Source organism: Coturnix japonica, chromosome 10 (assembly GCF_001577835.2).
Source record: "Coturnix japonica isolate 7356 chromosome 10, Coturnix japonica 2.1, whole genome shotgun sequence".
Classification (NCBI taxonomy): Eukaryota; Metazoa; Chordata; class Aves; order Galliformes; family Phasianidae; genus Coturnix; species Coturnix japonica.
Window position 1 is genome coordinate 3,322,726 of NC_029525.1, and position 15,342 is coordinate 3,338,067.

Sequence of the window (15,342 nt, forward strand, 5' to 3'; positions counted from 1 at the left end):
CTCCCTATAGCAGGGGCTGCATTAAGTCATTACCGAGAGCAGGCATAGGTCCGTTCCAGAAAGGGAAAGCATTGCACGGTTCTGATCTGTAAACTCTGTCAGCTTTAAGGTTTGACGTCCTCAAAAATGAAATGGAAGCCGTCGTTTTCCGAACCTTACGCTTCCCAAAAACCCCACCCTTTTTGTCACAAGACCAAAGGTGATGTGTGGTCACCGAGTCATTCAGCAGGTTGCCAAGCCACAGGCAGCTGTGAAAAGGAAATGAATCTCCCAAGTACAATTGAAATAGAGAAGCAGACGGATGTGCCCCGAACACATCCTGTTTTCAGATCACCATCCTGTGCGTCTCTCCTGCCACTGAAACCAGTGCTTCATGTAACCCGTGCATCCGAAGCCTTGTCCCAGCAGCACAGCTCCGAGCAGGACAGACACTGAAAAGAGAGCGTTCAGGGAGGAGCTGAGGGAGGACAGCACTGTTATATTGTGCTGCTGGTGTTTAACATACACAGTTATCATCTTAACCAAAGAAAACCATACATCTCTTTCAGACTCTGAACCCACCAGCCCAGCTCCTCTCTTCTGCCTGATAAACCACGTTCATTTCAAGGAGGCTGGCAGGCAGGAGGAGCCTGCAGGCCATCAGCAGGCTGCGCTGTGCTGGTGGCTGTCACACCACGCAGTGCGAGTCACAGCAATGCAGATTAAAGTCCCCAAGATACAGCAGAAGGCCTTGTGAAATACATGTGTCATCAGCACACTGCAGAGTAACGATGCACCATCAAAGTATTTGCCCGACATGGTGATGGAGGAAAGCAAAGCTAACAGGTACCACAGCGCTGGGTCTGCTCCACAGAGCAGCATCGGGGTGGGGCAGGGAAGGAGGCGTTTCACCTCTGAAACCTGCAGCTTCAGCAGCACGCAGTAAATGCCCACAACAGCTCCCATTCAGCACGGCAGCCCCCTGCCCGATGGATGTGTCGGCAGAGCCCGGCAAGGCCCATCGCGCTGCCGTGCAGGGCCCACACCCGCCGCTGGGCGGCCACCCGCCCATACACACACAACGCCGCCGCTCCACACCCCGCCCCTCAGCCCGGCCCGGCCCCGCCCGGCGCGCACCATCGAGCCGAGTCCTCCGAGCGGCCCGAGCAGCTCCCGCCGCGGGCGGCCCCGCAGCCATGCCCGTGAGTTCCGTGGGGATGGGGGGCGGAGGGGCCGGGGGGCGCTTTGTAACGTTACGGTTGTGTTGTGTCCTACCCAGCTGGCGAGGGACCTGCTGCACCCCTCCCTGGACGAGGAGAAGAGGAAACACAAGAAGAAGCGTTTGGTGCAGAGCCCCAACTCCTACTTCATGGACGTGAAGTGCCCAGGTAACCGCCCGCAGATTAACTTCAGTCACCGCCGTGTGTGTCGGGTGCTGTGCTGGGTGCTGTGCACACAGCTCATGTTGGCTCAGACACAGCACATAACCGCCTGCACCCTTATCGGCTATAGCAGTGCGTGTTTTGTCCCCGTGTCAGAAGGATGCTCTGCGTTCTGAGCAGCTGCACCCCTACAGAGCGCAGTACACGCTGCCACTTATCTCCCAGGCACTGCTGCAGCGTAAGGAAACCGTAACAGTAACAAAATGGTACAAAACGCATTGACTCACAGGGGTGATGTCCTGACTAGATGTAAGGAATTGGTGCTGCACTCAGTCTGCTTGCTATCTCGGTAGTTTATATCTCTAGGAAGCTCCAGACACCCTTTTCAATCTAAAAAGTGATGTAAAATCATAAAAATTATTGGAGAATGCAGTGTTGGCCAAAAAAAAAAAACAACCCAAACACTGAACCACAAATGGAAGCTTTCTTGGGAGAGGGAGGTGACTGTCCCCCTCTGCTCAGCTCTTGTGAGGCCCCATCTGCAGTGCTGCATCCAGGCCTGGGGTCCCCAGCACAAGAAAGATGCAGAGCTCTTGGAATGAGTCCACAGGAGGCCACTAAGATGAGCAGAGGGCTGGAGCACCTCTCCTATGAGGAGAGGTAGAGGGAAGTGGGCTTGTAAAGCTTGGAGAAGAGAGGGCTTTGAGGAGACCTCATTGTGACCTTCCAGTACTTGAAGGGAGGCTAGAAATAGGGGGAACGGCTGTTTATGAAGGTGGACGGTGATAGGACAAGGCGGAATAGTTTTAAACTGAGACAGGGGAGGTTTAGGTTGGATCTTAGGAGGAAGTTTTTCACCCAGAGGGTGGTGACGCACTGGAACAGGCTTCCCAAGGAGGCTGTAGATGCCCCATCCCTGCAGGCATTCAAGGCCAGGCTGGATGTGGCTCTGGGCAGCCTGGGCTGCTGGTTGGTGACCCTGCACACAGCAGGGGGTTGGAACTGGATGAGCACTGTGGGCCTTTTCAACCCAGGCCACTCTATGACTCTGTGATTCTATGATTGTGAGGGAGCTTCCTGAGAACCTTTCTCACAATAAATTCTATTTTATCATTTCCAGGCCACACACTCCGAAAATGGTGGCTGTGCTCATCTTTCCATTTGTCTGTATTCTGTATCCACCTCAAGACTAAATATGTTCCAAATTATCTCTCTTGTTCCTCCTAAACAGTTAAAAATACTTTACAAGGAGAATAACATAGGTTGTGAAAATCCTCTTGTCTAAGACTTGTATGAAGTTGATTTTATATTTTCTTTGGGCTGTAGATTTTAGATGTTTTAAAGTGTTCTTGATGCCTGCTCCTGAATCTGGACTGCAGTAAACATGTTCTGTGCCAGCCTTGTGGTGTCAGTGTGGTGCTAGCCCCGGACAGTACAGCTACACTGTATGTGTACTAATGATTAACAGAAAGCAAACAGCCTTGAATAGCAGCGCTTGTGTTCACAGCTGCCAGGCTTCATCACCAGCAATGTTCTCCCCCAAGAAATAATCAGTTCTCTATCTAAGGCTGGTCTAGAACAAAGGTAAGGCACCCAGCTCCTGCTTCTTGCAGGATATGTACTACAGGTACATGAGGGCTTGTCAGCCCTCTGATTCTGTTAATGATTTTCAAGGGAGAAGCACACTAGTTTCAGTTATCTAATGTGCTTGCTATGCATGCTAGTAAAAGCATGAGAGTAATTCGTGCTAAGTTTTATTTGGTGCACTTTGTAATGTAATACTCATCTAGTCTTGAACAAGCGTATGTAGGGTATCTGGTTCAATTACACATACGATTAAAAACGTGCTGGAAATACTCAATAGAAAATGTAACCATGCTGTTTTGCAGGATGCTACAAGATCACCACGGTGTTCAGCCATGCTCAGACTGTGGTTCTGTGTGTAGGCTGCTCAACTATTCTGTGTCAGCCTACTGGGGGAAAAGCAAGGCTCACAGAAGGTAAGGAGAAACGTTTAAGCGATCTAATATTACACTTAAAACTGCATATCTGTGGACTTAGAGCCTGCGAATCTCTTAGCTTTGATTTCTGAACACTAGTACTGGAAAGCTTAATCCTCAAATTGCTGAGTGTTAGCTGATAAAAAAACAAACACAAACTTGCAAGCTGCAGCCTATTTACCATGTTTTATGCAATGTTTTGTTTGTTTTTTAATGGCTAAGTAGATAGACCAGGGAGTTTAGGGCTAGATTTTGATTGGAAACAATTTTAGATTCAGTGACCTGTAACCTCCTTTAGCCTAATGAACAGATACTGGATATTCAATTCTGAACTAAGTTTAGAGGGTTTGGCAGGACTAAAGTAATGCCATGCCACTGCTAGTCAGCGGTGGCTTGCTTGTTTATTTAAAACTTAAGGCAGTCCTTGGTTCACATTATGTAGTCAAAGTGCTTGTATAAAGTGCAAAAGAACAAATAACCTGCTAATTATACACACAGACATATACGAATAACCTTGAAATGTAATCCAATGTCCAGGATATATGAAGAACATTGGAAACATATGAAGGTTAAAAATAATGCAACAAATGAACCCAGATTTCATTCACCTTGCATTTAAAGGATGAAATGTGAATATATATGCAAGTTATACATAGTAGTGCTTGCACCACATACTGCTGTACAGTTGATAGGAAGACAAGATACCTGAATTGAGGCTGTTGAGCAGTTGGAAATGTCTCATAATTCCTAGCAGCTGTTTCACTTTAGGGTTTGCACCACTAAAGAACAGAACAACAGACTGAAATTTTAAAGGCATCTGGAAAACAAAACAAAACCCAACAGCAGTACACCTGAGGTTTACAAGGAGATGAATTCTGATTGGGTTGGAGCAGGCTCTGTTTGTTAGCTCCTACAGTACATATAGTTTAATAAATGTACTATGCAAGTTTCCAACTTGAATCAGATGAGCAGTTTTTCATGGTCATCTAGCAATGTAAGGCTGCTTGTATTTGTGATTTCTTTCCAGGCTGTTCATTTAGAAGGAAGCAACACTGAACAGTCCCTTCAACAGAGAGCAGAGGATCTGTGTTCCTGAAAGCCTTACCTGTTAAAAATGCCTGTTGGTGTAACAATGTAATTGTGACTGATTTTCTGAAAATGACACACTGTTGGTGACTGATCAACTGGAATCTTTTTCAATAAATGGTTTGAAGTGCATTTTTTTTCTCCCTTGGAAGTTGCAGGCAGTTGATCTCTATTTTTACAGCTTTAAATGGTGTTTTGTAATTGGGTGGTGTCATTTAATATAAAAATCTGAACCTTGGACTCGCTGCATCCTTCTTTCTGTTAATCATCAGCAGGGGAAACCGTATGGTGACAGACTGCACTGAGAACACATTGTGTATAACCGAATGCTGTGGCTGCTTCAATGGCAAGGGGTACAAAGGCTGGACAGGTTTGGAAAGGACACGCAGCTCAGCTGTTTCAACACCGCTTTGGTCCCTTTATTCTGTGGTAAAATTACTCACATGTGTTCAGATGTTATTCTGGAATGCCTGTTTTTTCCTCTCTCTAATCTGGTCTACAACCTGCACTCCATGTTCTATACTGAGATTCCTATGCAGAAACAAAACAAAACAAAACAAAGTATTTAGATCATTTTGCAAAATACTGAAAGCATTGGGGGTAGTGTAAGCATATGGCACACAGGCAGCAGTGCGTATTTTCAGTATGAAGTATTGAAATTTAATCATTACCCTTCTGCAATGAGGAAACTGGTTTTTAATTAGCTTTTAAGAGCCATCCCCTTCTAAAGGGCTGTTAAAAAATGGAAGTTTATTTTTAATACCTCAACACGCCCTTCAAACACCATCTGACACGTACCTTGTTTTACTGCTCCTTAAGATTTTACGTTATGTGTCAGCATCGTCTGTTTCAAAATAGCACCTGTCGTGGTGAGCTTGTTATTGGTGGGAATGTATTTGTTTCCTTTTTATAATAAAAAAACAGCCCTGTATGTTTCTAGTTAAGTAAGGAAACACCTGATATTGCAATTGAGTACATTTGCAAGCTGTTTTATTTCACTTAATAGCAAACACTGATAATTACCAGATGTAAGAAGCGGGTGTTTGATACAGAAACAGATGCACCAATTTAGCATGCATGCGTTTAAGACCAGAACAGGCTCATGTTAGCACCATACTGTTTGCACAGTAAAAGTTAAGAATGCATTAATCACCTAAGTTGCTCTTCATTGACCAGTCTTCTATACTTAATGCCAGTGCATCAAATAAGTGGCTTCACACTAAAGATGACAGCAATACAGTGACTTGGCCATTTGTGCTAAGTCAGACTGATGCAGTCTGCCTCATTTCTGCTCTCCTCCTACCTCTACCCAACACATGAAAATCTAAGATTGGTGAGTAAGTGCCATAGCAGACAAAGTCAGTGACACATTTTGCTACGTGTTGGAAGATGAGATGTAGACTTCCTAACATTTTCACATTTTACATGGCTGTACATGTGACAGTAGACCTTTTAAAGTCCTAAGGTACAGGACATAAAAACTATGTGGCCTTTGCATACAAAAAGCTAGTGGCTAATCAATCCACGAGGGGAGTGGGATATTGTAACGAATATCTTCATGTTAAAAGCATCTGAAGACACCTTATTTCTCACTGCCTTACATACTTCAAACACCTGTATGTCCAAAGGAATTAATTCCAGTGTTGGGGGTGACCAGTGATAGAACCCAGGACAATGGCAAGTAGCTGCAGCAGGGGAGGGTCAGGTTGGAGGTTCTTCACCAAGAGGACAGTCAGGCACTGAGCAGGCTGCCCAGGGCAGCGGTCATGGCACCCAGCTTGCCAGAGTCCAGGCAGTGACCGGATAACACTCTCAGACATACAGAATGATTTTTGGGTGGTCCTGTGTGGTGCCAGGAACTGGACTCACTGATCCTTATGGGTCCCTTCCAACTCAGGATATTCTATGACTACTGTTTGGTCACATGTAGACAAGCATAATGCAAGACCTATCCCTTCTACATGCTCAGTTTTTATGTAACCTCTCTCACAATGGCCAGCTAGTGAAACTTGTCTCTGAAATACGCAAAATGGTTTTCAAGAATGTTAAATGCTATTCACAGAATAAATGCATCATACAAGAAAACATGCTCTAGAGATCCTAAAGTAGCAGTGTTACTTTTCAGGGTTTCCATATCTAAAACCTTTTGTTTTGTCAGCTTCTTTTCACATAATCTCCAACATGAAAGCAATGCAGAGCGACTTACCTACTCTTGTTCCCTGTGCAAAACTGGCAATGACTTCTGCTGCTGCACGCTTAGCCAGCCAGCAGGTGCTCAAAGACTGGAAAAAGCAATGTTGTCACTGTAGATGTGCATCTCCAGTACCTCTGCCTTCAATTGTCAAACAACATTAAAGACCTCAGTGAGAGCAGGTGAATAAACTGCCTCACCAAATGAGCTTGTTCCAAAACATTTACTCATCTCTCTTCTGTGCTGATCTGATATGCTTGAGATCCCAGTACAACCCATCACTCATGAATAAGGAAGTAAAGTTTTGGTGAGCTAGAAAAGCCAAGCAAACAGTTTGTAAGCTTCTACTGTTTTAAGGCACAGGAACAATTACTTATAATTATGAAGAGTCCTCAAGCAGCCCTACTGCCAGTGGAGGCAAAGCACTGTCACCTCAAAATAATAAATTTCTTCATTTATCAGTCTTGGACAAAACTATTCACAGGCATAATGGTAACAGAGCTGACAAGATGGCATTGCATCACGTGGCAGGTAGCAGTATGAAGTTAATACGAAGGAGCTTGGGAAAGGTGAAGGTAAGGCTACCTTCTTTCAACTGTTACTCAAAACATCTTGCTCCTTAAAGTCAGAGGCACAACTGCTAATCATGCAGGGACTCAAGCACTAGAACTCCTTTTGCAGGATGGTTTGTTTCATCTCAACCTGAAAACACTGTCTGATGTACCACAGGGAAGTGGAGTCCTGGAGATCCCAGAGATCATGCATGCCGTTATGGAATACATCAAGTAAACATCATCAGCTGTTACTGTATTTCTGTTGGAAACATGAAGATTAGGTTCTGCTTATTTGCAAGTCTGACAGAATTTCTTCTTCAGTCTCGTGCAAACGTAATGCCTTGAGGTAGATGTCCAAAACAGGAAAAAGGATGGTTTGGGGAAGACAAACAAAAAAGCCTCAAAGTGCATCAGATTTCTACTACTGGCTTTGAGAATGGACTTGAAATTTTACTGAGTTATTTTAGTTCCTCATTTCCAAACAAAAGGAAATTCTACATCCCAGAATACAGCGCCATTTCCAGCTGCTGGCTACGACTGCTGCTACCAAAGCCAGCACGTGTATCATCCAGCTGCAAGGCTGTCTGACAGCTCACCGTGCTGTGCTACGCGGGTGCAGGGAGCTGTGAATAACACCTTTATTTCCACAGAACAGCAATGTCATGCTTTGTGTCTATCAAGGAATGGCGTTAAATACCTAAACAAGATTATTTTACACACACGACTCTCTGCCCATTCTTTTCCAATTCCTAGCAATACACAACTCTGACAAAAGAGCACTTGCTGGAAATCTTCATCCCAGAGGTAGCTTTGCTTTTGCTTTTTAATCAAATAAAAAAAAGGTTGCACGTAAATATACAAATTTTGTCAGCAGTAAAGTTGTTTTGATTTCACTGTTTTTGCAGGTCTGAACTTTAAGAATAAAGAATTGGGTCTTTCACAAGTTTAGCGCTCAAGGCAGACAGTCTGCTGTTGTACTCAATACGAGAAAGCAACTCCCCATTTGTTTGGCCACTGTTGTTTTGTTTTTATTTTGTGAATGTTGGCCAAATAACCGGAGGAGGAAAAAAGCCCCGCTACTAAGATGACAATTTACACTGTTAATGCAGGGAGTCAGATTTGCTTGTTGCATTCTTCTTTCCTGTCAGGAACTTCCCTGAGAGGTGAATTCCAGTTACACTCAAACGTGGCACCACTGGCAGAATTTCAGTGAACTCTTGATGCTTTTTCCTCACCTGTTCCTTGGGATTTCAGGGCCCCATTTGATCTCCGTGTCCATCTGTTTTTCATGTTCGCTTACTCAACTTATTTCAAGTTCACTCATTCATCTCTCTTTTTTTTAATCTATACATTGTGCCCGTTTTTCTTGATCGAATTCCCTTGCGATCTTTAAGGCAGTGCTGCTGAGGGAAACAGATTGCATGTTACAGATAATGCTCACAATTACTCCTCTAGGTGGTGCCACTGCCGCAGTATCTTCAGCTTCAGAGTCCAACTCTTCAGGAAGAATCAGGAGAACGCTGCTCGCACCCACTGCACCACCTGTATGAGATGCATAGTGTCTCTGCCGCCTGCAAAAGCCATACTGTTGTTTTTTCTCTACTACAGCCCAAGCCATTGCATATTTACCATCCCTGTCCCATGATACTTCAGTTTTTGGCACCGGGGTCCACATCATTGCAACTGTGTCTGGTTTCAGGTACCCAGGCAGAAGTTGGCCATTAGTGTTTCTAAATTGTCCAGCTTGGTAACTGTACAACAAGGCATTTCCGAATTTCAGGAGGTCACCTACTGATGACAGGAAGCCTCCACCAGCCCACTTGTAAGAGTTGTCCACGTATGGTGCATTTACCAGACGTCCCTTTTTGTTGTAAACGTAACACCTAGAATTCAAGAAAATCCAACCTGTCATCTCAGATACTCTGAACAGCTTCCTTAACAGGGCAATCTGAGCATGTGTTAAACTGTTCTCAGGAAAACGATGTCTACGTAAGGTTAGAAGCTTCATTTCAACAGATGCACCAAACTTTCTATTTATTATTAGGGCACACTAAGAGTAGAGGCAACAGAAAGGAGGTGGGTCAGAAACCTGTAGCCAGTGGTTTCCACCTGCAATTAATTTCTCCCCCTGCTCCATGCTGGTTACTGCATACAACTCAATATTCTGAAACTAACAAAGCAAGCATGAAAGAGTCTTGCAAAACCTGTCATTGAAATACAAAATTAAAACTACCATCTGGAATTGCAGGATAAGGGGCACAGCAACAGCACGGACAGAGTTAAGCTTTTGAAATGGTACGCTCATGAATGGGCGCATTTCATATAGCATATGAAAAGCACTGTTGCATATCTATACACTCTGATGAATTTCAAGCACAGTAAATCCACAGACTGCTTAAAGAGCTGCGGAAATGAATCACATCAAAAATAAAACAAGAAAAAAAGCAGCAAGGCTACTCTGTGCACACATTTATCCTCTGTCTGGTCAATGTGTATACTGGAAAACGTTTAGGGAACTTCTGAAAGAGCTGACACTGAACACTGAGGCTGAATAAAAGCAAGATGAATGGTCCAGGACTACCATCAGCACTGCAGGTGACCTGTGTATCTCAGTGCCCCTACAGTCATTTTTTCAGTCATTTTTTCAGTCACAACAGAACTCCCTACAAAGATGCTGCATGCTTGACTTGCAGCTCTAAAAAAAGCCTTGAAAATGTAAAGTTTTAAGCATTTTTTGTCTTAGTGAAATACAGCAAAAGCAAATCATTAAACAAACCACAACCTCTCAGTATTTTTCAGTCTGAGACATCAAGCGAGCTGTATGTGGAGGCAAAAACCATCACACAGGCATCCCTGTGTTCCTTAAATAAGCCATAAAAAGACCAAGAAATAACACCTGTCCTAATTCTTTTATCCCTGCCGTATTTCAGTTTACAGACTTGTTTATACAAACACATATCAAAAGGAACTCGACTACAGCAGCCTGATAATTTACAAGACCTCTAGAATCCAGATCTACAAATAGCTATAGAACCCCTGAATATTTGCAAGCGAAATAACTACACAAAGTACCTTAGAATACAGAAGTAAATCTACCCTTAAAAGATTACCAACTGCTACTGTTGTTAGCAACAACACTGTGTAACAACAACACGTTCAATACACACACAAGTACTATAAAACTTGGACCCAGTACATTCATAACCATTTCCACTCTTCTACAGCCCACACCTTTAAGAAAGTCGAACCTCATTGTTCTGAGGCTTGTCATAACCTGCTGCTGTGATTCAGGTGGAATTTTTCTCCTGCAAAGCAATTTAAATTGTGAATCAACAAATCATCCTCAGAGCTCACCCAGGTGGCCCAGTAAAATAAGGGCAGAGAGAAGAAACTCAATCCTCATTGCTCTGTTTTCCCCAATTTGCATTTACCTGCTTAACTGCAACCAACCTAAATGCAAACTCCTCAGTCACCCCCCCACACACAATTATAATTGCCAATCTTGTTTCTAACTCTCTAATTTCACACTCATAGAACCAATAATGTAATGCTGACACAAAATCATAAGATAACATGGCCCACTTCATTTAAAAGCCTGACCAAAAATGAAAAGTGCACACTCTTAATTCAGTTGGCTCAAAGACAGAAGGAGCAACAATCACCACAGAAGCAACAGAGTGGAATCTCCTTCTTGCTTACCTTGCTCTGTTATATATCATTGCTTCATTGTCATCCAGCACAGTTGACAACATATCCAAGTCACGGAACATTTTTAGCATGTAATCTGTAAATCTTTGCCCCGAAGCTCTCTCCACAACAGCACTTAGGAGGGTAAAGCCATACGTTGAATACAAGAACTGGCTACCTTAAAGAAACAAAGAGCACAGGGGGTTGAAGTTAGCTGCATGATGCTCAAATGGGAAGCTTATGGAACAACATTTAAGTAATCACATATGCAAATCAAAGTACACAGAGCAATGAATAATCAATGTAAGGACCTCACTCCAATTTTAACACCATGGAAGTCACAGGCTCATGACAGTGGGTCCTACGAACTGATGTGAGGCAGCAGACAGGCTGGTGGGTAGCTCTGAGAATGGCTGTAACACAGCTATAGGACTCTGCCTGTACAGCCAGGGTTTGTGCCAAGACGTGAAGACTCACAGTGAATACTTGTTTCACGAGATTCACCAAACCAGTTCTAACAACAATATCTGAACTTGGAGTGCTGAAATAAATCCTGATATTCATTAGGATACGCTGACACACTGAGACCTGTTGGTGTGTCCGTACCCTAGAATTTAAGAGACAAAGGTACTGTACTCAGTCAAGGTTTTCCAAGGCCTGAGTCCCTTTTATTGCTATGTCGACAGTTCCATGTTTCTAGTTCTACAGCATCCTGGAAGATTTGTCAATAGTAACATGCACATTATCTTAAACATTTCCTAGTTTTCATGCTGCCTGGTGCTAACACCCTTTATAAAACATACACTTACCAAGAGACAGTTTTCAATGAAAAGCCTGCAGTCAGGGCAGATCCCTGACTTGCAATGTTACCCAGAACCTTCCAAGATGGCTGGGTGTTAAGATCCTAGTGATTGGCAGTCCTGCCAACAGGTTGAAACAGGTTGAAACCTGATGATCTTTGAGGTTCTTTTCAACCCAGGCCATTCTATTAGTTCAGTGGTTTAAGGGTTTAGTGGTTTGCTGTAGCTACAGAAATGGGAGGATGGTTGGACTAGATGATCTTGTAGGTCCTTTCCAACCTTACAATTCTGTGATATGATTCTCCCCCTTCCAATCCCTCTCTTTTTACAAGAGCGCTCTTTATGGCTTATCAGCAGTGCACACCATCTGCCTACTAACCTCACTCATTTAGAATTTAGACTTGAATCTTTTCAATCTCCTCCCCAGAACTAAACGCAATTCTTACAATAAACATACATCAGCAATTCTACAGTTCCATGTACTGGAAGACCAACTTTTCAGCTGTGTCTGCTGAATCAATAAACTTGGTGCATACCTAGAAGGTCTAGAGCATGAATACAGCAAGCTGGTACAAAACTGGAACATGCAGACACTACCTATGGGATGTTGTTGAACATGTGCTGGACAGGAAGCAATTTGAAACAACAACAAAAATCACCAGAAAGGTCTATTTTGATCAAACGCAGCAGTAACTCACCTGGTTTGAAGAATAAAGGATCATTCTTAAATATCTTCAGTGATTCAATCACACTCTCAAATTTTTCCTTTAAATAATACTCTTCGTGCTCAAATTCCTTGTCTCTCCTGCCAGGTTTTGAATGTCGGCTTTTTACTTCACCTTCGTGTTCCTTCTTTGGCTTGACAGAATCAGTCTTATCGATGCCTTCACCATCCTTCTCTTTCTGTTCTTTATCTTGGCTGGATTTTGTTAGTTTAAGGGCTCTGTTTGCCTTTTCCTTTTCCTCCTTTACTTTTGCAATATCTTTTTCATAGTGACGAATCCCACTCAAGTGTGAGACTAGCAATCTTGTGGTAATAGTGACCTAGGTAAAAAAGAACAATAGGAGCTTCCTTTGTTATAAATAAAATGCACATCCATTCACCAGAATGTAAAACCCAGCATGAGGCAAGCATGGAGATGGAGGACCTTTTAAACATCACGTATCAAAAGGAGCTAAACTGTATCGATAAATGCACGTTACATAAGTGAAGACCCACACTGCCAGTGCTGCTTTTTCAAGCATCAAACACCAGCACTTCTCCAAATAGTTTCTGGCGTGTTACAGGATGAGGCCATACAACGGCTGTACATACACAGCTGTGCAACAGCAGGAGCAAAACCCAAACGAGTGTTACTGCTAAGCAACCACGTACCTTTTCACCCTCGTAGACTTTCTCTGGAAATTCAGGGACATATTTCTGCACTGGAGCATCTAAATCCAGCTTCCCCTCTTCCCACAGTTTAGCAACAGCCATCATGGTGAGACACTTGCTAATGCTGGCGATTCGCATGATGGTCTCTGGCTTACACATCACACGATTCTCTACATCAGCGTAACCCAGCCCTTAAAAGAAGGAAAAACACGGTGAGGGATATTTCACACACAGACACGCTGAACTTATTGCACATTCCCACACCTACTGGTTCCCCAGAACGTTCTCCTTCCAGCTGAACTGAGACATGAAGCAGCGTGTTGTGTTCCTGCTTCCCTTACGTGAATAACACTTTAATTCAGTAGGCCAGGTTAATTAAAGCCCCTGGTATTAACCAACATCAACACCAAAAAACAGGAATTAAGAAGGGACGTTACTTAAATCCACAGAAATCACCTTCATTGTAAAGCTTCACCAGGCAGTTCCGTTACACAGTTTCATGATCTCCTGGCATGGCTTCAATTAAAGGAAAGCTTAAGAATCTTGGTACCACTGTTTTCCTATGTAAACAACATCATTCTGGCACCATTAACGGGAGTTAAGGCAGTATTACCAGGGCCTCCAACCAGCCTTCAGTATTAATTCATTCAAATACCATCGGAATAAACTGCACGAGAGCTGCAGCTCTGGATACCCTGCTATCAGACACAGGGCTGGCTCTGCTGCGGATCATGGCGTTGCTCCGCAGGCGCTGCCTGCAGCCGCCGGCCCGAGGCACAAACCGAGGGACAGAACCGGGGCGCCGTGCTGGAGCTGGGGGCGATGCCCGCACTGACCTTCGGACCAGACCTCCTTTCCATCCACAGAAACTCCCACCAGGATACCCGGGATGCCCGCTTCATCCTGAGAAGTAAATCAGAGGAAACAAAGGAGAATCTTTACGGTCCGTGAACTGCTTTTCCCGAGCTCCGACCGTGCAGAGCAGGACACGCAGCCAGACAACTGAGAAACATATCGGACAACACGGGAACCACGCGCTGAAGGTACGTCTGTGTAAGTCAATGCAATGAGCTCGGGACGCGCACAGCGAAGCACGGAGCTGGGCACCTTGATCCTCTGCAGCAGGTCCCGGCTCCTCTCTATGGCCGCTCCGAAGCCTCGTCGCGGTGCCGGTGCCGGCTCCTCCCCCTCCCCGCCGTCCTTCTCGCCGCCCGCCGCCTTCACGCCCAGCGCCATCCCGAGCGCCAGCCCCCAGCCCCAGCGCCGCCCGCCGCTCTCCCGGTGCCGGGCCGCCCCCAGCCCCACCGCAGCCACGCGCCGCACGGCCCGAACCAGCCCGGCCATGGCCAACACGCCGCCCCGCCCGCCAGGCGGCTCCAAACTGCTGCCGAGCGCTCGAACCGAGCCCAGAACGCGTCGAGCGGGAGCCGCGGGCACGGGACGGGACAGGCAGCGGGGGGGGGGGAACCGTGCTGCGTGTGGGCTGCGTTAGAGCGGGTTCCTTACGAACCTTTAATTCCCCCAAATAATAAACTCACGAGAACAGTTCTGCGCTCCAACCTACTGAGCAGCGTGGAGCCCAGCAGGAGCCTGCAGGATGAACTGGAGGGCAGGGGCTCACCGAACTTTGGGGAGCAGCAGTGAAAGGAGAGAGGTTTAAAGTTCTCCTTTGTTCTGTTCGTTCGGATTTATTCGGAACCAATCACACGTCCCATTGCTCTCGGCATTCATGAGCTTTGTAAATAACTAAATAACCCCTAACTTCTAGTTCTGGAAATGTTGGATCTGATAGAAAATAATGGGGAAAAGCTGGAACTGCCAAAAATAATGTCTGTGTCAGGTAAAATGAAGAAAAATAGGAAAGCAGCAATTAAAAACCCCATTATCTATAAATAGATCAGTGGATACAAGGGAAACTGATGAAGGAAGATAGAGAGCAAAGTGCTGATGGCTCCGCCGCGTTCACGCAGTAGGTGGCAGCATGAAACTTCATCAGTTTAACCATCAGCCCAACACCCGCACTGCAGCCGGGCCCCTGCTGGCACAGAGTCACTGAGCGCAGCTGGGACCCTCGGCCTGGTCTGTTAATTGCCCACTCGTGGTCATTACAGCAGCTCCCAGGATACTGCTGTTATCGGGTAAGGCAACATCAGATTATAGTACACGTATTGCTACATCAGCAGTGCAGCCAAAAAAAGCCAGGCGCTGCTTTTCCAAGATGTATATAACTGTTACTTACAGTTCTGTGTTTAAGTCCTCCCCGATTCTATTGGTGGTGGTTCTTTTGT

At 45.0% G+C, this 15,342-nt stretch overlaps 2 protein-coding genes across 2 annotated transcripts; one reads left to right on the forward strand and one right to left on the reverse strand.

Annotated features, from left to right (window-relative positions):
- Window positions 1-1,059: 1,059 nt before the first annotated feature.
- Window positions 1,060-4,579, forward strand: RPS27L (ribosomal protein S27 like). The gene is made up of 4 exons (XM_015872310.2): window positions 1,060-1,181; window positions 1,259-1,367; window positions 3,251-3,361; window positions 4,389-4,579. The coding sequence occupies exons 1-4, from the start codon at window positions 1,176-1,178 to the stop codon at window positions 4,415-4,417; spliced, it is 255 nt and encodes an 84-aa protein (XP_015727796.1). The 5' UTR covers window positions 1,060-1,175; the 3' UTR covers window positions 4,418-4,579.
- An 841-nt stretch (window positions 4,580-5,420) lies between these two features.
- LACTB (lactamase beta) lies at window positions 5,421-14,413 on the reverse strand. Its single transcript, XM_015872294.2, has 6 exons — window positions 14,162-14,413; window positions 13,891-13,957; window positions 13,055-13,245; window positions 12,378-12,723; window positions 10,892-11,057; window positions 5,421-9,075 (listed from the first exon to the last, which is right to left on the reverse strand). Exons 1-6 carry the CDS (start codon window positions 14,396-14,398, stop codon window positions 8,532-8,534), a joined length of 1,551 nt encoding a protein of 516 aa, XP_015727780.1. The 5' UTR covers window positions 14,399-14,413; the 3' UTR covers window positions 5,421-8,531.
- Between the last annotated feature and the right edge of the window lie 929 nt (window positions 14,414-15,342).